Below are 21,986 nucleotides of genomic sequence, written 5' to 3' on the forward strand. Positions count from 1 at the left end.
TGGTATGGCAATATGAATATTGGCGCTCTCAAAGTGAGTTGACATAGTGCTGTAACTCTGCATCTTATTTTCCCTTAAGTAATTTTAAGTGTAATTTTTTGTTGTTTCTATCGTACGTTATTTGTACTGAGCAGTTTACAAGTGCTCATTTATGTAGTTTAGTACAGGGTGGCTATATAACTGCTCTAACAAAATGAAACTTCCAAAGCTTTTCTCCCTGCTTTGCTTAAATTTACTTTAAAACATTTGTGTGGAAGTGCTATTGGTCTTGAACAGTAGGGTATTTCATCTGTTTGTCACAGATTAAGAAATGAAGGCTGAGCTTGGGAAATAGGTATTTAGGTTTTAAGTGAAATGTAAAGGATCAGTGGAGTCTAAAAAAACCAACCTGTTGGCAGTTCAGTGATTGATAGACAATCTGCCATTTTTTGTTGTATTCTCAGACTCTTAACCCTTCTAAAAAGACAGGAAAAAATAAAGACTGTAATTCACCAGCTGGGCAAAGTAAGACCTGCTGACATGAAACAGTGTCAAAAACGCAGTGCTTTTAAAAAAGGAGGCTGAAGTGCTTTTAAGCCAAGTCTTTGGAGGGTACCAGTTTGACTGCATAACCTTTGAACTAGTCAAAAGTGTTGGATTACATCCCTTTACTCTTTTATTAATAGTGAGGCATAGAGAACAAATTCTGTGCAGGTAGGTTAGCATTGTAAAGTTGCAGTGGTAGTAAAAATTGAAAAGGCTTTATTAAAAAGAGCATTGTATTGATTATTTGTATTGATTATAAATACTCTCTGACTTTCATTTGAATCTCTGATTATCTTAGTGTGCTGTTACAAAAACTGGTATTACAAATCTATTAATCCTCTTCAAAATTATTTGTTCATTGCTCTGAAGAATCCCTGCCCTGTTCAAAATAGGTATGGGTTTCCTGACCTTGTACTGAGTTAACGTTCTGCTAAAAAAGAACAGTCATTTAGAATTAACATACAAGTAAATGACTAGAAAAAAAAATAGCAGAAGCAAAAATTTATAAAATATGAATGCCCAGAAATTTCTTGCTGCTAAATCTGAATTCTTTGGAATTACAGAAAATGTAAACTGTCCTTGAACAGATTGCAATAAGTAAAGAAGCTCCTGTGCTTCATTGTAGCAGCTTGGAAACTCCTAATACTTATGCTTCATTTTGACAATAAAATAGACATTCCTACCTATCTTGTGGTTGCAGAAATTTAACAGATACACTGAACACCCTATGTGTGTGCTTTCCTGAGATATTTTTATTGACGTGTTAGGATAAAGATTAGAATCTTTTATTTAATAGGGAGGGCAGGGTTTATTGTTTGTTTTTCAGAGAAAATAGGTACTTGATCCAAAATGGTATTGTAGTATCTGTATGAGCTTTTTTCCTTAAAGTACGTAGTTGATTCCTACCAGTTACTTTAGTCATTAATGTAATAACTATAACTTGAAGTAGATATCTATATTTAAAATAGAGGCTAGTTTGGGCTTTTGTTTAATCCAAACAATAGCTATGTCATTTTCTGCTCATTTTTTTCTATTCAACCTACTTGCAAGGAATGAGATTTGTAAAGCTGGAAAGAGTTAATCTTTGGTGCTTCTTCAGGCTGTAGATATTATATGAGCTTTTTGACATTCCGAAGTTTAATAAAGCCTTTGCAAAAAGACATCTTTCAGGGACTCAGTAATCTGTATTTTTATGGTCTTTCCTAGAGAGAAAGGATGCAACCTTTTTCCGGGTTGTATAATAAAGCCTAGATAACTATACCTTTCTTTGCCCCGTTCAGGATATTACTTATAATTTACATGAAATCTGCATTCTGTGTATATGGATAATCCTGGTTCTGTGAGTTTTATTCATGTAATTTTTGATTTTTATGCACAGTAGCAGATATGTTCAACCTTATTGAGTGTTAGAGCCTCTTCTTTCTCCTACTGCTTCACTGGAACACCAGTTCTTTCTGTAACACTGGGACAATGGAAGACAAGTTACCAGTGCCAATCACTGTCATTAGCCTTTTGGGAAAAGTGGTGGCATACCAAGCATGGCCTGGTAACCTTTGTGTAAACTGGGTTCTGCCATCCCCTCCAGAGATTATAAATAATTTCTTAGTAGGTTTGATAAGGAGAGGGAGGGGAAGATGTTTTAGAAATACCTGCTATATCTCTTGATGTAGTCTCATAGCCCTAGTAACTTGTGCACAAAAAATAATGATAAAGTTTTGAGCGTAAACCTTTCTGAGCAAGTGTGGTGGCAGGTGTAATTTGCACAGTGTACTGCTCTGTATTTCAAAAGTGAGTATTGGGTGTTTTTCAAAAATTAAATTCTGCCCTCAACAGTCCCGTGAGAATTTCATGCATTTGTTCTTGACAGCCTACCTTTCACTTTGGCTTCTCCAAAGATTCCGAGTTCTGAGCTTGGCGCAGAAATTTTTTTGTCATGTGTTTTATGTTAGATAAGAATAGGTGAATGTAATGACCCTTGTTATTTTTGAGTGTACATGGTGATTTTAAACTCTTGAAAATGGAACAAAAGTCTCTTTTTTTTCTAGTTTGAGAACCTAGCAAATATCCTGAAACTTCCTGGTAAAAAGACATTCAACAATATGGACAGAGAATTTTTGGAAAAGAGGAAAAAAGATTTAAATGCATATTTGCAGGTAAGATGTTAGTTTTTTTGATTGTGTTCTAGGTTGGAATTGTTTTCTGAGGGGGAAATTTTGCTAGCACACTTTTTTGTTGTAGGGGTTTTTTGTTTGGTTTTTTAAATGGCAAAACTGTGTTGCAGCTGGTATAAAATCATAATTCATATATTAGAACTTCATATTATCTAATAATTTCAGTTTTTCTTTGCTGTTTTGTTATTTTAATCTGGTTCTATCCCAGTTCCTTGGAGCAGATGAGGTTCCCAGCTGTGTTGATTTTGAGCTCTGTGCCACTTAGCTTTCTTCCATTACACTCCTGTTTGTGGTTACCTTCTCTTGTGCTGTGGCATAAGGGTTGGCATGGCACCCACTCCTGTGGCATAGCAAACCACACAGCTTCTTCATTCAGATAAAGCCTGTGTCAGCCCAACTAAAGGAATTCAGTTGTGTTTCTTTGTAGGGACTTTTGGGTCATTTAATACTGAAATATGTTGACCAACTCAATGGACACATGAACAAATAATGATGATGAATAGAACAATGTGAAATCTGATTGTTCTCTTTAGAGTGCTTTTTTTTTTTCTCCTTTACGTAAGATATGTGCCTGATTTTAACAGCATTTTTTTTTTTCAGTCACAGCTTTATATTTTTTTTCTTGGAGCTGCAGTATCAGTTTGAGTGATCACGAGTGCTTGTCTTTTCTTTGTTAAATGCTATAGTAAACATGCCAGCTATGGGAAGTACCAAGAAGCATGTTGTTTCCATATTGAAAATAGTGTAACATTGTAATAAAATTTAGAAAATGAATGAGAATACATTGCAAGATGGTGCTTTTTAAATGGTGCATGGTAAACTCTTACTAAACTGAATTGTGTGACCCTTTTCATTATTTATTTAAAAACCACCTTTTAAAAATTGTTTTACTCAGCTCTTGCTAAATCCTGAAATGATAAAAGCTTCTCCAGCTTTAGCCCATTATGTATATGACTTCCTGGAAAATAAAGCCTACAACAAAGGAAAGGGAGATTTTGCACGGAAGGTAAGAATGTTTTGCACTGCTGAGGGAACCTTAGAGCATTCATTAGTGCAGTGAGTGCATTAAACAGAGATGTTGAACTGATATTAAGTGGCTATACAGCACTTTCAAAACAACTTGAAAGTGAGTTGCTTTAGTACTTTGTGAGTAGCAAAATATCTGATGACAAAGAGAACTAAAAATTTACCATTTTTGTGACAGGTAAATGTATTTGTATGACTAGGAAATAAAATTTTTACATTAGACATAGTGTGCACACCAAGACTGCATTCAAAGTGTTTGTTTTAAGTTACTTTCTGTCAGACATCTATGATTATTTTTCGAAGTCTCATTCCTTCTAATTTCTTTTTCAGTTCTTTACTCTGTATTTGCTGCTGTTACCGTGCTCTCTACTCTTCAGCCCAAAAGATGAAATGCATTTCCCTTCAAAAGCAGATGTTAGATATTTAGCTGTTGTAACCATTCAGAGCCATTGGTCAGATTTGGAGATCAGCATCGTTTTTGTCAGCCCACCAGAACTCTTCAGATAAGAGATTCTTTGTTTAGTTGACCAGATTCTGTGGGCATCTGCTTTGCAAATATAGCTGTTTTTATACTTTTAGTGATTTTGCTATAAAAAGCATCTGCAACTGTATTGTCACTTCAAGTTGTTGTACTGCCTCTATTCCTTAAATATTTAACAGTGAAACAGTAAAATATTTATTGAGGTTTATGTAATGACTGAGTAAGATTTGACTTCTAGCTTATCAGGTTCTTCATAAACTTAACTTTTTGAGGGCATCCCACTAGTATTTGTGCCTCAGTTTGGACTGAATTCAGAATATGTACTCACAGGAAAATTGTAACATTTCCTATGGAACTACTTTGGTTTTAATTATACTTGCCATGATATTAAAGCATATTACTCTGGTGCTGTTTAGAAGAGACATGTTTTAAAGATGAAAAGTTGAAAGCAGAAGTGAAACATCTGGAAGTAGGAAACTTGGAAGGGAGAAATGGCATTGAATGGAGAACAAAAGGAAAATCAATTCAAACTAAGAAAAGCTGAGGGATGGGAAATGGAAATGACTCAGGCAAAAAGAACTGTTGCAAGATGTAAATAGCTGTAGTTGGGCTGAAAGGAATGAGAAATATAAAAGAAAGTGAAGCCAAAACTTTATTCTGCATTCTGTAATGAACTTAAGCAATTCGACTTTTTCTTCGTATTATTCTCTGGAACAGTGTGATACTTCTCATAGTGTATTAGTAGACTGGTGTCCTCATAGATTATACATTCTGGTTAAACATCTTCCCCCTCAGATGGACACATTTGTAAACCCACTGCGTAACTCTATGAGAAATATGTCAAATGCAGTCAAGGCTCTCCCTGACAGCCTGGCAGAGGGAATGACTAAAATGTCAGACAACATGGGTAAAATGTCAGAGAGACTGGGACAAGACATAAAGCAATCATTTTTCAAGGTAAGAAAATATTGTAGTTAATACATACTAGTGAATTAGTAAGAGATTAGCCATAAAGCCATTTAAACTTACGTTGTATACTATAATGAAGAGTCGAGTCATTAGACAGGAGGGCAATCTGGTTTATACATACACCCTTGTAACAAGGTCCAGTAAGGTCCAGTCATATTACAAAGACATGAAGTTCTCTTTGCTAGTAAATAGCACATTTTAAGATGGCATCTACAGACTTGCAGCAGTCCTTCACTTAGTTTAGTGCAGCCACTTGAGAAGAACAAGCCATTGGTTTTGCTTATTATTTTGCCAACCATTCTTATAAAGCTAGTTTGCTGCATCTACTGCTTTCATTAGAAAAAAATGTATTTTGAAACTTAGCCTCTTTTCTGCTTATTCCTTGCTGACATCTTTTTTAATTAAAATTTCTTTGTCTTTTCTGCCATCTTTCCTCATCTCTTATATTCCTAATGTGTAATACCTTAGAGGCAGGAAATAGTAGCATGGAATGTTAGATAATCTAGAAGTCCTGCAAAAGTAGTAATATTCCTGAGATGTTAATCTTGCCTTCCTTTTCCTTGCCTTTCTCTTTCTGTGTGTAGCTGTAAGGTCTGTCATCAGGGATTTTTCCATTTTGTGTTACCAAAACAGTTATATGTGGCAGATGTAGAACAGCAACCGAGATCAGTTAACTCTTAAACCATGAAAGGGAATAATAAATCTGTAGTGTGCTCTGGGGGTTTTTGTTTGGTTGGTTGGTTTTGTTTGGTTTTTTTTTCATTATTGGGGAGATGAAATCACTGCCTCTGGGCTTTGCTTGTAACTTCCCTGCTGTTAATTAACAGCATATCCACAGTTAGGTCCATGGCAGAAGTCCATGACTAGGTGTGATTTGAGGTCAAGAGAAGATATTAGTCCTGTATGAATTTTGAGGTGTTTCTCAATTGAATCATTAGGCACTTGAGAAAATACATGTGGATTGTCTTAAAGGTCTCTATATTGTCTCTATAGGAGAATATGTACAGGATTGATTTGTTGGATGGGAAAGGACTACTGTGCATTTATCTGCAGTAGTATGCTACTGACTTTTGACCAAACGTTTGGTCTCCATTTCATAAACAAATTGGTTTTGAAAATTGATCTCTCTCTTTTACTGGTACTCTGAAGTGTTTTTTCTTACATAAACACTGTTTTTTCATTGTAGGTGCCTCCTTTGATCCAGAAAACCTATTCAGATCCTGACCACTGCCGTGTTGCAGCACCAATTGATGACAATGTGAGTCTGCCATTAGTCCTTTCAAAGTTGACTCCTTGTAAAACCAATTTAAAAACTTACTTATTTTATGTTAAACCACATATTTATTGTTTCCTGATGTTATACCAGGGACTTAGAAACAGTTCTTCACTTCTTGAAAAGCAGCTTTATTGGCTTCCTACTAAAATTATCATCTTTGTTAGCACTGCTGTGTTTTGCACAACAGTGGAATAACTTAGAGCATACATGCTACTGTTTCTGTGTTTTGTGGAAAAGAGCTAGTTTGGAGGTTTTTTCCTTCTACAATTCTGTTTGTTCAGAGATAGCATGTTACTAGACAGCCATTAGCATTTCATAGATTCTGATTTCTGCTGTGACCTTTTTTCAGGGACATTTATTAAGTGGATCAGAATTAGTGTTTCGCATGGTTTTAAGAAAACAATAACAACAACAAAAAGCCACAAAACAATAAAAACCACCCTTCAGAACGTGTCCCTAAATAATAAACTTTTAGTATCTAGAAACCTAAAATGTGTGAAGTGGTAATATTAGAAACTTGAAAGTGAAGTTTAAGCTCTTGATATTATAAGCTATGGTATTTTGCTATTGTTTTGATTGAAATGTTGATCATATATGTGAAAACCACTGGGAAAAAAACTTTTATCTCTAAGTAGGACAGAAAGGCCATAAGATTACCACTGATTATGTGCAATTTGCTATGGTTATAAATCTGCACCTGTTCTTCCACTCACGTTTTGAGTTTTTTGGTCACATCAAAGCATTCCAGTTTGTCTTCCTGTGCATAGCTGCTACCATGGGTTGCTAGATGTATTTTTGTTCAAATAGTGAAGCCTTGTTCGTCTGGGTTTTCTTTTTCCCCCTTAATTTTCACAATGTCTCACTGGATCCATAAATTTGTAATTAGAAATATATATCTTTGATACTCAGAGGCTTCTGTTTCACAGAGGCAAAACAAAATATCATTTAAGTGCATTAGCAGTTTCTCTGGAAATGTAGAATTAATAGATGCTACAATTCTTGATAGCTTCTAAGTTAACATACCAAATGTTTCTGAAAGGCCGATCTCTGATATTTTAAAACCTCTCAGCTGCTCTTTTAAGATGCATTATTCACAATTTAGTCACTCAATCCATTCTGAATTTCATGTGGAGAAGCAGTACTGTAAAAGTGAGGCAAGGACTGAGGTTTATGAATCCACTGTGTTTAGCTGTGTACATAGAAGTTGTAGTCCACCAAAAATGTTCACTTAACTGATTCAATATTGGAAAAAGTGTGTGTAGTTCCTGTAAGTGCACACCATCCATCTCCCAAAACTTTCACAGTTACTGAATCCTCTGTTTTAGAATTTTCACAGAAGTTGTTTTTTTGTAAGACAGTCTACATAACATCTTCTCTTAAATAGTAAAATTATGCTTTCCTTAATCTACAAGTATAGAAGTACTTGATATCCATGCATGTTAGAACAATATATAAATAAAAGGCAGTTCTTTGCAGTGAAGTGTCATAGTTCTTAAGAGGTTCTAAGTTTGGTACAGTGTATCCACCAGAAAAAGATGCCAAAGGAAAGCCCCTTCCAGAGTTCTTATGTTAATGCAGCTGGCAGCAGAGCTACAATAGAAAGAAGCCAGGGATGAGCTCGTTCTTTATGACATGTTTACTTGTATTAAAGTGAAATAACAAGTGAAATAAAAGTGAAATAGCACTTCTTTTTGAGTTTTATTTTTAAAATTTTTATTTTAAAAATTCAACTTATCTTATCCTAGTTTACCTTTGCTGTTAGTGGTGTTATTTATGGAATAATCCATACTAAAGTAAAATACAGAGCAAAGTGTTTCTGTTATTTTTCTGCATATAATGAAGCATTTGACATATGAAGTAGCAACTAGAACTGTAGCTTTCTTGAACAGAAATAAAAATTTAATGCTAATACTTTTGCTTTCTTGATCAGGTGGATGACAATATTCCATTGAGGGTAATGCTCCTCCTTATGGATGAAGTTTTTGATTTAAAGGAAAGAAATCAGTGGTTAAGAAGAAATATAAAAAATCTGCTTCAGCAACTTATTAGAGCAACATATGGTGACACAATTAATAGGTACTGCTTTTCTTACGTAGAGCGATCATGTGAGTCAGATGATGTAGACTGTGTCTGTAAATCCTCTTTGATATTACTGAATTATTGTTGGTAAGATCTGCGTGGATTCTTGCTTGGGGAGGATCAATAAACCATGAATATGTAGAATGAAGATAAACACAAAATATTACTGAAACACAAAGTCTGGTAACTCCTACATGCCAGAAAATTTCCAAAAGAGCTTTGACATATCAAAAAAATTCACATCTGGGACTAACTCAGTCTGCTTTTTTCTTGTTATTTTACACTATACTTCTAGTTGTTAATGCTATTTATTACTTTTTGTACTATTTCTGTTTTCATCTCTTTGGCACATATAATACACTTGCATTATTAAATTTTGTTTAACTGTACCAAGCTACTATGTTCATTTTTCACTCTTACACTTTAAAGGTAGAGGGAGAGAAAAGGGAAAGGACCTAGAGGGTTTGTTCTACCCTTACTCCTCCATATTGTCTGTAATTCACATGCTTTTTGTTTTTCATACAAATGCAAAGCATATTACTAGTACTGAATAAGTTGTGTTTCTTACCCTCAGCTTAGGGTAAGAAATCTTAGGATTCTTATGGGTTTTAAGAAATCTGTGGGTTTTAAGATTACCCTTATAATAATTTGTTTCTGACATGTAAATGAAAACACAGAACAGAAAAATTTCTAGAAACAAGACTGGCATTAAACTGTCACTCTGGATTAGTGGCATGAATGAAAAGTTCAGTTTCTGGCAGGTGATAAGTAGTTTCCTGTTACTTTATTGGGACATTCCTCACTGTATCCTTACTTGAGACCTGTGCTTCCAAAAACATGCTTGCCTGTTTAACAACTCTGAATACTGCTTGCTATTTTGAGATTGTAGTGTAAGTAACTGAGTCTGTGCACAGGCTGCTGCTTTCTTACTGTAGACATACAGAATTATTTTGCTTCTACATTGGGAACTATTCCAGATACACGCAGTTCCCTCTGATTCAGCAGTAGTACCATGTCCTAGCAGATTCTTGGCAATCTTTTAATGGCAATCTGCAGATAAATCGTATTTTCCTATTTCTTAGGAAATTCAAATTATGTTTAGGGAAATAATCCTGGGATTATGGTGGTATACAGATATGTTTATAATTTCTATAAACGTATTGGCTGTTGAGCTATGTGTATGTGTTGATGAATAGCAGTCAAAGTTTATGATCAATCTGCATCTCGTGTTAATGATTATGAAGTAAATTCATACATAAGTATGGTAATTTGAGATTTGTGTTCAGAAGCAGAACTTGAAGGGTGCCTAATGAAGAAGAGCAGAACATTTATCTAATACTGATGGGAGATACAACATAAATTTTCCAGCCTGCCTGCCCATTGAACTTTTACTCAAATAGGAAAAGGCTTCAGTTTTAGGAGTGTTCAGTGAGTTTAGATTTTATCTTGAGAATCAGAATTCACTTTCCAAGTATGCAGTTTTATAGAATGTACATATCGCATTGGAGAAAGCTGAAATTACTCTTGTTTTGCACCAGGGTGCTCTCTGAAACAATATACGTATTTGGTTTATCTTTTAAAAATTAAATGAGACTTGTTGCTTTGATTTTAGAAAAATAGTTGATCATGTTGATTGGATGACATCTCCTGAGCAAGTAGCAGATGCAGTGAAACGCTTCAGGTATGTCTTTTATCCTAGATATTAAATATGGAGTATTTGCCAATTCATGTCTAATGTCTGTTTATCCTTAAAATTTTTTAAGAGAGGAAATTATTACTGTACAGAATTCCAGTTGGAGCCTACACTGCTTTTTATATGTGTTAGGTGAGAGAAAGTAGTTGTCAAATAAAGAATATTTGAGTTTTCTGTTCTGCCTTAAAAAGTTCTGTGTTAAACAGTATAGAAGAGCTAGGGTATACATGTACTTAAGAATTTCATATTACTGGTTGATTGTCTTGTTTACCTTAATGAAGGCATGTGCAGGCCTTGCCTTAAAATGCAAGCAATTATTACTAAAAATATCCTGTCTCTAAACTAATATGTGGGCAGGTACAATGGAACTGAAGTCTCAGTGTGAAATTATCGAAGGCTCTGGCATTCTGTTTCCTTAAGTCTTACAGACTTAATGGCTTCTGCAATGCTGTTGAATGAGAGCCATGCTCCTTCATGCTTTTTTTTTTTTTTTTTTTATGGGCTGGAAGACATAAAGTAGGATAAAGTCTTAGCCAAAAGGTCATACTTTATAGATTCCCTGTTATTTTAATTAAACAAAGTTGGAATATGTGCTTTTTACTCAGAAAAAGAATGTAATTTACTAAGGCAAAATACTTTTTTACAGAGACAAATCTTTTGCATTGGGCTTTATGCCAATGGATATTTCATCTCAGCTTTAGCTTATTGATAGGTTAACTACTGTCACAGATCTAATGAAGCAATTAGGAGACCTAGACCTAGAGTCTCTCATTGGCAATAGAGACTGATTAGTAAAAGCAAATCTTTGGTATATTTTATGTAACAGTTATGTGGTACTTGAATGTTTTCGGTGTGCACTATTTTCTTAATTTTTTTCCATCTGTTCTTGTACTAGAAAATGTAAATGGCAGCTTCTAGTAGGTTGAGTATACCACACTTTTTGCTTTTGATTTCCTTTTTGCTTTTTCCAATATTCAAAGTTGGTGTAAATCGTGTGCAAATTACTTTCTTGTATTTATTTTATGAGGTAGCTTTGAAGGTTTAAAAAGAGCCTTTCACTTGATATAATTTTAATGTATTTTGACAGATTTGCTTTTGTTACAGAGATGCTTTTTGGCCCAATGGCATTTTAGCAGAAGCTGCTCCAAGGAGGGACAAAGCTATTAGAATGAGAACAAGAGTGTCAGGGAAGACCAAATTGCTGGAGGTAATGCCAAGTGAGTCTGGGGTTAAAGTCTAATAATCTTCCTTACTGTATATTGTTACTGTAATTAATGTTGGTATTCTTGTTAATAATTTAAATGCTAAAAAGAAAAATTTATATATGAAATGTATTTAAATAAAAAATTTTAAATTATTAAAGCACTGAGCATTTTCACATTTCAACTCTACTGTATTTAGTTTCATTAAACGATTTCAGCTTAGTGCATGGAATACTCCAATATTCCAATATACCACGATTTCACATGAAATTTCATTTCCATATATATATATATATATATATATATATATATATATAGTGCAAAAATGAAGTAATTTTCAGAAATTCTATCTGCTTAAACCTCTCTGTAACTTTCATTTGGTAGATGAACTGAAGCACATCATAGGCGCTGAGACAACACGGAAGGGCATTCTTCGTGTCTTTGAAATGTTCCAGCACACTCAGCTGAATAAGAGAATGGTGTATGTGTTTCTGGAGAGCTTCCTAGAAACCTTATTTCCACAAAATAAGTTCCATGAGCTCTTCAACAAACTGCATTCACGGTCAAAGCAGATGCAGAGGTATAAGCAGAGACTACATTCTACTCAAGCGCCTTCCTTGCAGCAAAGGTGACACTTCAAACCTATTATGCTGGTGTATGTTTGTCCAGGACTAATTACTTGGGCAGATTCTCTGGGGCTTCAAACTCACATGCTGTTATTTCTGCACCAGTCCTCTAGTGTCACATATTAGGTTATTAATGCATCTGTAAGACCTGTGGATCTTCTCATCTTCAGTTGTAATTCAACCACTACCAGAAGGGTTTGTGTGTCTTAAATGATTTGGTGCGTCTTCATGCAACATTGAGAAGAATACTGGCCCAATATATCAGAATTCTGATTACTTCTGTTCCCGAGTCAATGTTTTGGCAGCAATGAAAAGTGCCAGACTGTTCAAGTAAAGCACAACTATTGTGATACAATGGAAGAAAAAGATGTTTTGGCACTGGGAGATGTGTGAGAATCAGGTGGAATTGTTCTATGTTATGAGTGTTGAGGCTCTGTAGGGCTCTCTTAACATTCCTGTAAAGGCTGAACTAACAGGAAAAGCAGTCTGAAAAACAGCAAGTTCATAGGAGAGGGGAGAAATACTTACAGCCCCAGCATAAAGTACGTTCATTAAAGGAAACTTGAAGTAATGTGGCTTTTATGCCACACTTACTTCACCTTTCATGGTTTGAAAAATAAATTAACATTAGATCTGAAGGGGAGTTTTAGTAAAGGCAGAGGTGCAGTAGAAAGAAACCCTTTATTCTGATTATTCTGTAGCTTTAAGGGCCATATTCTGCTCTTATAGCATCTGGCATACATATTGCATATAACTTCAGTGGAGAGAGGGCATCATATTTATGTTCATTTGATGTATTTGAACATATGTCAAGTTGATAGTTATAGGAGGAAGGGGGTACATGTTTGGAAGAGGACAGAAAACATGTTAGGAGATGAGGAAATTGCACTAAGACACAGTTTACACACAACTCCCCATTAAAATTTGAAGCTTTTTTCAGTGAAAAAGACTATGTCTAACTAAATTGAAAGATTCCTCATCTTTTAATTGTGTAAGCTTCATGTGAAAAAATATTAAGAATCAGTTGGTTCCTCACCGGTAAAGGATTTTATTAGTCATATGCAAACACTTGGAAATTCCTGAACGCATCTCATTGTATATATGAAAATAAAAAGGAGATAAAACAACAATATTTTTTTAAATATTTTTTTTATTTTTTGCATAGTGTGAAATTTTAATAAAAATTTGACGTCAAGGCCCCACATCCATCTGCTTAATTTCATTGACGAATTCATTTTCAAATAAAAAAAAGTAACAACTGATTAGTCCTGTTTGGCCACAGCATATTTTACTTTGTGCTTTCTTTTTCATAGTCCCCAACTGTTTAAACATCACTATCCAGGTGAACAGAAAGTAATTGTAGAGAGTCCATTTTTTTCTGAACTATAAACACAGCTTAAGATGCAGCTGTTACCGAGGATCCTTATAGTAATTTGTGTATTAATGGGAACAAATGATCCTTTTACATGAGGGAGGAACATAGACCGTTTATGAAAGGGTTTTAAGAGAAGATAGAAGGCTCTCAGAGGACCTATTTGAATTGACTGAAGCCTCTATATAGATCATTTTTTCTCATGGACTCTATTAATGCAATGTAGCCTTTTATCATACTATTTAATGATGATTATATTGTACTGTTAACATTCTCATACAGTATGCATGGGCTCAAGTGCACTTGTTTTTTCTTTATTGCAGAACTAAATACTGTAAATGAAGTCCCTTTCTTTTGTAATCCCTAGGAAGGCAAGTTGGTAAATATGTAAAAACCCTTCCCCCTTCCTCTCTGCAGGTTCTGTAGAAGCCGTGATGATTTAAGTGCTGTTGAATATAACAAAATTCTTGAGTCTGTGTGAAGTAATCAACATAGCCAGCTCCTATTGTTTACATGCTTGTATCTTCCTCTGATGTCAGGGTGCTCAAGCATACTTGGCATCTGACTGATGAAAGATAGTTCAGCAATTGTTCTTGGTGATATAGTAAATATATCATTGATCCTAGCAAATCTCATTTATGTCTTTTGAATCACTGAATTTGTTACTCAGTATGAAAGTGGGAAGTTCAAATACTGTTTTGTCAGACCTGTGGAACCTTTTATCTATCTGTAGGTACCATGAAAAATTTCAAGATAATAATGATCATTTGCAAATTTGGGATTTTTTTTTTTTTTTAATTATCTGGTACATTTCTGTACTAAAATAAAATAATATCTCTAGGAATGTGAACTGAACATAGTACACCACGTTTATCAGTCATTTTACTTCATGAATTTATTAAATATATATATACCTATACACATTTATATATTTTGTGTGCATATGTATATATGTATTGAAATTTTGTCTTCTGTATTTAATTACAGAATGTGGCTTCCTAATTCAGTGGTGCCTGTTGACTGGCAAAAATCATCAGAAAACAATACTTTTTTGTTAAAAAGCATTTGTATGTATCTTTATTTAAATGGTTTTTCCTGTTGATGATTTAAAATACCTGCCCTGTCAATCCGTGCAGCCAATTCTAAAAAGTTTCCAAAACTGAATGTTAATATACAGCACTTACGTGTTTGGGTGTTTCTTCTGGCCTTTGGGTGCTGTGACTGGCTGCTGAAAATTGTGCCATTGTCAACAAATGCACTTGTTTTAGCCTTAATTATTTTTAAGAGAAAAATAGCAATTGAATTTTTTATTTGGTTCATCCTCAAGCTTGTGCTGCTGGTGTTTGCTAGAACTAAAAAGTACATTTAAGTGCTACCAGAATGTGTACCAAAATAAGATATGAATTCCACAATCTAAATTTTAATTTTGTGCAATATTTTCATTTAATGCATGTGTATTTGAATAACTGTACAATAAATGAATTTTTAATGTTTTGAAGTCTAGGTTAAAAATGTCTTCTCAGCCGAACAATTTTGCATTCTGTTGTCGCATTGGTTTATTTAAGGACTTGTTTTAAAAGTCTTATTTGTTAATCCTTCGTTAATTCCCTTGTTCTCAATGATCCTTGCTCAGCTGAGCAAAGCTCATATATTACAAGGGACAAATCTGAAGAGCACATCTCATGAATTTAGCTGTTATAAATTACTTGTGCATATCATTGTACAGAAGTGTCAGCTGTGTGCCTAATTGTTCTATTGATGCTTTTTCCCACCCCTCCCCCTCCTCTCTCTTGTTCCCGTAACAAAGAATGAACATGAAGCAGGCTGCCATGGCCACTTCTACTCAATGGCAGAGGACTCTGAATATTATTTTTTTTTTTTTTGGAGTTTGCATTTATGTTCTGTCCAGTAGAAAGCTACAAAAAAAAAAAAAAATTACACTAATAAAGTATTAACAGGATTATTATGAGTCTTTAACTGTTTATTTTTTAAATAACTTTCTCATTATCAGGTACACATGTTCCTCAAGTCTGGAAATAAATCACTACAAAAGTAATACTTAAGTGCTATTTAAAACATCAGTCGTTCCTTGATTTTTAAACAGTTTATGAACTGGATTTGTTTTTAACAAATGAATCTCTGCGTTCATTTTCAACCAGTATTTGTGGGGTGTCTTATATTTTAAAAGGACATATGCAAAAGCTGTGCTGGTGTATGGTGTGGGAGGTTTTCCTGTATTTTTGAGTTCTTTTTACTCTCACTTTTTCTCCCCCGGGTTTATTTTTGCAGCAGCTGGATCTACCATGGGAGCACAATTGTTACCCTTGATATATTTATTCCAGCTGTTTCACATTCATCAAAAAGATGTCCTGAGCTACAGAGCTGTTGGTTCTTTGACCCTAGGGTAAAGTGTTTAGCACTTTCACTAAATTACACACTTTTGCTACAGGATATAGACACATCTCAGGAATTTCACTAGCTGATTGCAAGTTATTATTTGTTGAGGTTGTTATCCTTGGATAATTTCATGGAAAGAGATTCAGCTATAAACATTTTTAGAAATTCAAAATACCTGCCATTTGCTAAATGAGAGTAATTACGTGCCTGTGGCTTATTTAACTCTCCAGTCTATTACATTACCTGGCTTGCATTTGTTTTGGTCTCTAATGGATATATGAGGATTGTTACAGCTTCTCTAAATTTCAATAAACAGCATCACTCTGCAATGATTTATATAACCACAAATATAGTGGTTTGTGTTTGAAAAGAAAGGTAATCATATAAGTGAAGCAATGAGTTCGTTTTTGTAAAGTATTTCTGAAGAATTTAAGCTTTATTTTACACTTTGAAACATCTGTGCCACTGCAGTTTCCCTGCCATGCATACAGTAATATGTTTGAATACTTTTGTATTTAAGTGTCTCAAATAACTTTTTCCCATGCCATGTCTCTCTTGCATTACTGGGGCATGTTGGGGTTGGGGTAATGTGCATGTGTCAGTTAAATTATTTTCATACCTGCTGTGGAAAGGCTAACTGGAATTCTTGTTTGACATTTTATATAAATTAATTTTGAGGGTGGGCTTAAGTGTGAAAGTAGATTATATTGAATTGTTGGCAATCAAGAGCTACTTATGGGGAGTAGAGAATGTAGGTTTCAAAATCAGGCTTGCCCTTTCTTTCCATGAGAGTTTCAAAGCAAGTCCCAGGTAGTCTGAGTCTGTGTTCTGAATTTTTGCAGCTTAAGATCCAAAACCAAACTAATTCTGAAACCAAACTAATTCTGAATCAAGCTGAGAGCTGATTAGGGAATTTTCAGATACCAGTTTACTGGAGCTTTAGGCAAGATTTTCTGATAAAATTGCCAGAACTGGGAATGTTGTTCTTTATTTAGAATGTGGAAGATGGTTGTGCAAGTTACATGGTTATTCCATGCACGGAATAGCTAAAATTTGAAAGAAATTGTTACTTGAAAAAATTTCTTAATTTTTTAAAATTTATTTTCCCCAGTACTGTGGCATGTTCAAAAATTTCTGTGCACAAGTCTTGTCATGTTAACAAACTACAGTTATTGTAGCTTGTATCTTATTTTTTCGTTATTAGAATTTGATTGTCTAAGACAAAGTTCTCCTTTTTTTATTTTCAAGGAATTCCTGCAAAATGTGCCTTTGTAGTCTGTTTAAAAAGAATTGTTTTTTCATCTTACCTGCTCAACTTTTATTGCTTCTTCATTTAAATCACTGCTTTGCCAGCAATCCCTACATCTTTTTTGCAAACAAACAAGACCTAATTTAAAAAAATAAGATATTCTTTGAGGACAAAATGAATAGAAGCTTAATTCAATATTCTGTTGTCTCGGGTAATCATATCAGTGCAAACTGAACCTGCAGTGTCAGGGAACTGGGAACTCACAGATTTTGCTGACTGTGTGCAGTGCCATGTGGCAGTAACATAGCCCAAGGTTTTCCTGTTTTTCTTGTAAGTTCTAAGTGCTGCTGAGGCTGCCAGTTAACAGTTGTGCTAAATGTCTTCAAATGTGCTGTAGCCCATTTATTCTGCTAATAAGATAAATGCAGCCTGCAACAGTGTGGGTTTGATTGACAAGTGTTATTTAGAATCGAGACACAGGCTCTCACCAGTGAAAGGATTTACTGAATTACCCAGTTATTCCACATATAAACATTTGTGCTCTTTCGCTGCTTTAGAATCCGTCTTACTTATTTTTTCCAATTTTACTGGTGTTACCAAAGATGTAGTCTCTAGAGAGTGTGTAGTCCTGAGCCACGTGAAGTGTAGTAACACATTCAGTAGCCAGCTCTTTTGGCTTGACAGTATTGGGGACAGGAGTAAAATTCATGGGTGATGAGGATATTTAATAGTCTTCTTTACAAATAAACCGAAGACTTCTTTGGAACCGAAACTATCAACCCAGAAAAAAAAAATCACCATGCCCACTAGAGCATGTCCTGAAGTGCCATGTCTACACTTCCAGGGATTGCCGACTGCACCACCCTGGGCAGCCCATTCCAGTGCATGACTACTCTTCCAGTAAAGAAATTCTTCCTAAAATCCAGCCTAAACATCTCCTGGTGCAACTTCAGGATATTTCCTCTAGTCCTGAAATGACTGTTACAACTTCAGCAATCCATTTTGAGAAGAAATCCTTCACCTGAATTCCATCAATGCATATAATAAAAATGTGCACTTTTGTGGCCACCATAACACTTTTCTTCTAGTATTGTGACCTAGCATTAATCCATAGGAAACTACCTTTTAAAGTTTAATATTATTTTAATGGAAAGCTATTGTGCTGAGGATTTACTTTATGCCGAGTCAAGTGGTATCTTGAAACTGAATTGAAAGAGCTGTGCCCTCATAACAGGTCCATTAACCAGTTTCTTCAGACCCATCTTTATACCTATTTTTTAACAGCATGTGAAGTACAATATTCTCAGTGTTTTCATTAACTTAAAGAATTGAATAAACTGAAGAAAAAGCACTGTAGAAGAAAAATTAAGATGGGTTAGAAATAACCCTCAACTTCAGAATTAGTTTGGGAGCTTAAAAAAATCCATCAGCTTCCCTTCTCACTGCAACTCTTCAAGCTTTAACACTGTTTACTCTGATTAGATTGTAAATAATTAAACTCTGCAGGCTCTTCTTGGCAGTTTCTTTCCTGGTCTAGTAATTATTTTACTTGTGTGCATCTCTAATGTTTTATGTGTGTGTGTTCTGGGACAAACATTTCACATTAAGCATTTGACATCAGAGAAATACTATTTCACAAGAAGTTATCTTCTTTTCCCATAAACTGTATTACCACAGAATTACTCTCCAAATAAAATGCATTTGTTGTCTACATAAAAAAATTAGTTACATTTATTTTGGTAAATCATCCAGATAATAGTTGTATTTTTGTTTAAAAAAAAAAAAATTGCCTGAGGTAACTGCAGGGTTTTTTCTTCATTAACTTTTTTTTTTTTTTTTTTTTTTTTTTTTTTCAATCAGCAAGTCTCATGGTCCTATTTCCAAGGAAAAGTAAAACAAGAAGTTCCAAAATATACACCCCATACCACCTCTTATAAAATTAGGTCTTTTATACTTCATATTAAGAAAAATACGTATTTTTATATGTATGTTGCAATTCAAAGTATTAAGTACAAACAGATCCTTTAGTCCTGTTTTGAGGAACTTCGAAATTTGAAATTGAATATGGGCAAACAATTATGCTTTTTATGTTTTTCATTTAAAAATAAATAGGACAATGTTCATGTCTGTTTGCAAGACCTTTTTGGGCGATTGCTTTCTTAAGTGTTTTTTAAAATTTCAGCATATTTGCAACTAGCTCTTACATCAGAAGTGGCTAAAAAAGACTGGTATACATTTCCATGTCTTTTTCAGTGACACTGAGTATTTTCTGATACTTGGAATGTTTTCCATGAAGTTGCTCTTGAAATATGGAATTGTGGATGTTTAGAACATGGAAATACCCAAGCTGTTAAAAATGCTGTTTCAGTATAAATACAGGTAAGGACACAGAATGAACTCATGGCTAACAAAAGCTGATAACAAGTGCTAAATTAATTAAGTTCACTGTGAGCTTTATCCAACTATGTGTGCTTTGCATTCTACATGGTGGCATTTTCTTAAGTTAATTGAGAAAGAAATTGCATTTGGGACTTTTATTTCTGGGCCTCTCTCTTATGGGCCTGGAATAATTTAATTTAAATAAAGCAAAACTTTACTATTAACAATTCCACATGCAAGATAAATTCCTTTTCTTAATAGTAATAGCCTCCTGCATCTTTTAGGTCATTTCAATTCACAACACCTAAGAAGAGAATCTTGTAAGGATAACTACTTGAGTGTTTCAACATTTGCTTAGTGTATGTCAAGTTAAAAAAAAAATCTGCTGTTATTTTTTTTAATGTGTTTGAAGCAAACCAGACGTTTCTGGTTATGTTTGTGCTTTGTAGGTTTTGCTGCAGCAGTTATTGTTTACTCAGTATAGGAATGAGAGGCTGTTTTTTATTAAATTAACTAAACTTAACGAAAAATCTAACCCAGTTCCAGTTAGATTTAAACCAGATAAAATACTGTTTAAAACATGGTCTGTTTCAATTATATAGTCGGTATTTATCCAATTTTTATTCCTTGGGTTGGAATCCCACAACCAGGATGCTTCTAAAATTCATTTTGAAGGAGATTGCATGCTGCAAATGCACACTGAATGACATGTGATAAAGTACTTGTGGACTGGAAAGGAGGTTACTGAGCAATTAGAAAGAAGGGGTAGAAGAGTTGAGATGCCAAATGTGAAACACCCCCCCTCCACACACACACCTTTGAATTATAGAGGTTAAAAAGAAGTCAGGCAGTGGAGTTCTTGGATCTATACCCTTTCCATCCATCCTTACTGTTCCCTGTGGAGTGTTTTGGTTATGGTTTATGGCTTCAAAATTCAAGGAGTCCACCTCTTGGCTTGATTTGCTGCTGAATTTTTTACAAAGATAGTTGGTCATATGAGATGAAAACAAATAATTCAGAAACTTTTGTGAATTTTGATCCAAAACTTAATGACAGCAGGTTCCAGAACTCTGTTCTCATTTAATCTAACCCTGAACCACATTCCTGGTCTACATTCCTCTCTCTTTACAAAGCATTTTATGTGCTGTGGTTTTTATCAGCATGTGATGGGCCAATATTGCTTCAGATCTGCTTGGTATAAAGAAAGTGATTGTGTATGTCAGTATGAGCAGTGCATGCAGGAAGGGAGCTGCAGTGGGGGAAAACTGACACACAGCAGGTGTGCAAAGAATAAGCAAAAACATTTTATTATGATAATGATCATGAAACTGAAGGCCAGAGAATGTGAACTATTTCTAAGGCCCCTGACATTTTCATCAAGTCGTCTTATGGTACACGCTTGCCATCATCTGTTCAGCTGGGGAGGGTTTTGTTAAACACAGCAACGTTGAATTAACATTTTTTTTTCTCAGAGACCCAAAATTTCATGTTATCACACGAAGTCCCTGAGCTTAAAAGTGAGTGGAAGGTGTAGCCTGAAGCACTTTCCCCCATAGCATTTGGATCCTTCATCGTAGCATGTTTGGGGGTATTTGAGTGTGGTTTGTGGTTTGCAGTTAGGTTTGGGGGGACAGGAGTGTTTCTGAGCCCCCAAGAGAGGCTGCGTATTTGCTGCAGCCAAGCATGATCAGGATGGGTATATCCTTACAGAACTGGTCGTATGCACCACCAAAATAATTTTTTCTGCTAATTCTGGTGGCTTGGGTAAAAACAGAAATGCCTGCCCTGTGGCCACGGCCCCTACTCAATAGACCTGCAGATTCTTTTCTTTCAAACAAGACTTCTCTGCGGTTATTGGGGCTGGGAATGTACGAGAGGTTGTCTTGGATTTAGGAGTTTGACCTGGCACTTAAGATTCCCTTACCAAAAGGTTTCATTCATGTCAGAGACCTCCTTGGCATCTGAATGTGCTCAAAACAAATGACCAGTTTGTTGGCAGGTCAATTTGCTGAAAATCTGTAGTTGCTTTCCTGCTGGGAGAGAAGCTCAGAGGAGGACTCGTTTGTGTGGAGCCTGGATGGAACCAGATGAAGCCTTGAGAAATCTTCCCATGAGCCCCTCCAGCCAAAAGCTGCTGGGCTCAGTACTGAGCCCAAAGGAGCCTCCATGCTCAAGCAGGAGAGGCTGCCCAGGCACTGGAAGAAGAGTTTTGTGTCCCAACATGAGGTACGACCAGCTATAGCTCCAGTGGAGGAACAGTCTGGTGTAGTGACATTGGGGTTATCTCCTGCATCCTCCCAGCTAAACCCTCCCTTTCAAGGACCCCCAGAAGGAGCTGATACAAGCTCAGAGGCACAGAAACAGCGTAAGTCACTGTGGGAAACAACTGGGCTCACTGCATAGTATAGAATCATAGAATATTTCAAGTTGGAAGCGACCCATCAGGATCATCCAGTCCAACTCCTGCCCCTGTGTAGGGCACCCCCAGAATCACACCATGTGCCTGACAGCATCATTTAAACTCTTCTTGAACTCAGGCAG

The 21,986-nt window shown here is 35.3% G+C and overlaps 1 protein-coding gene across 10 annotated transcripts in view; it reads left to right on the forward strand.

The window, feature by feature from the left end:
• The window catches only part of SNX13 (sorting nexin 13), a 64,642-nt gene extending 49,262 nt beyond the window's left edge, over window positions 1–15,380 (forward strand). For 3 of the 10 annotated variants that reach the window (XM_071735769.1, XM_071735771.1, XM_071735770.1), the window contains 8 exons: window positions 2,571–2,678; window positions 3,592–3,702; window positions 4,999–5,160; window positions 6,359–6,430; window positions 8,379–8,524; window positions 10,140–10,208; window positions 11,325–11,437; window positions 11,807–15,380. In XM_071735769.1, coding sequence (XP_071591870.1) covers window positions 2,571–2,678; window positions 3,592–3,702; window positions 4,999–5,160; window positions 6,359–6,430; window positions 8,379–8,524; window positions 10,140–10,208; window positions 11,325–11,437; window positions 11,807–12,054 — 1,029 coding nt within the window. In that variant the 3' untranslated portion in view covers window positions 12,055–15,380. Of the gene's footprint in view, window positions 1–2,570; window positions 2,679–3,591; window positions 3,703–4,998; window positions 5,161–6,358; window positions 6,431–8,378; window positions 8,525–10,139; window positions 10,209–11,307; window positions 11,438–11,806 lie in introns of all 10 variants that reach the window. The other 7 variants (XM_071735773.1, XM_071735775.1, XM_071735774.1 and 4 more) reach the window with 4 other exon arrangements.
• The last annotated feature ends 6,606 nt before the right edge of the window (window positions 15,381–21,986 follow it).

This window comes from Heliangelus exortis, chromosome 2 (assembly GCF_036169615.1).
Source record: "Heliangelus exortis chromosome 2, bHelExo1.hap1, whole genome shotgun sequence".
Lineage (NCBI taxonomy): Eukaryota > Metazoa > Chordata > Aves > Apodiformes > Trochilidae > Heliangelus > Heliangelus exortis.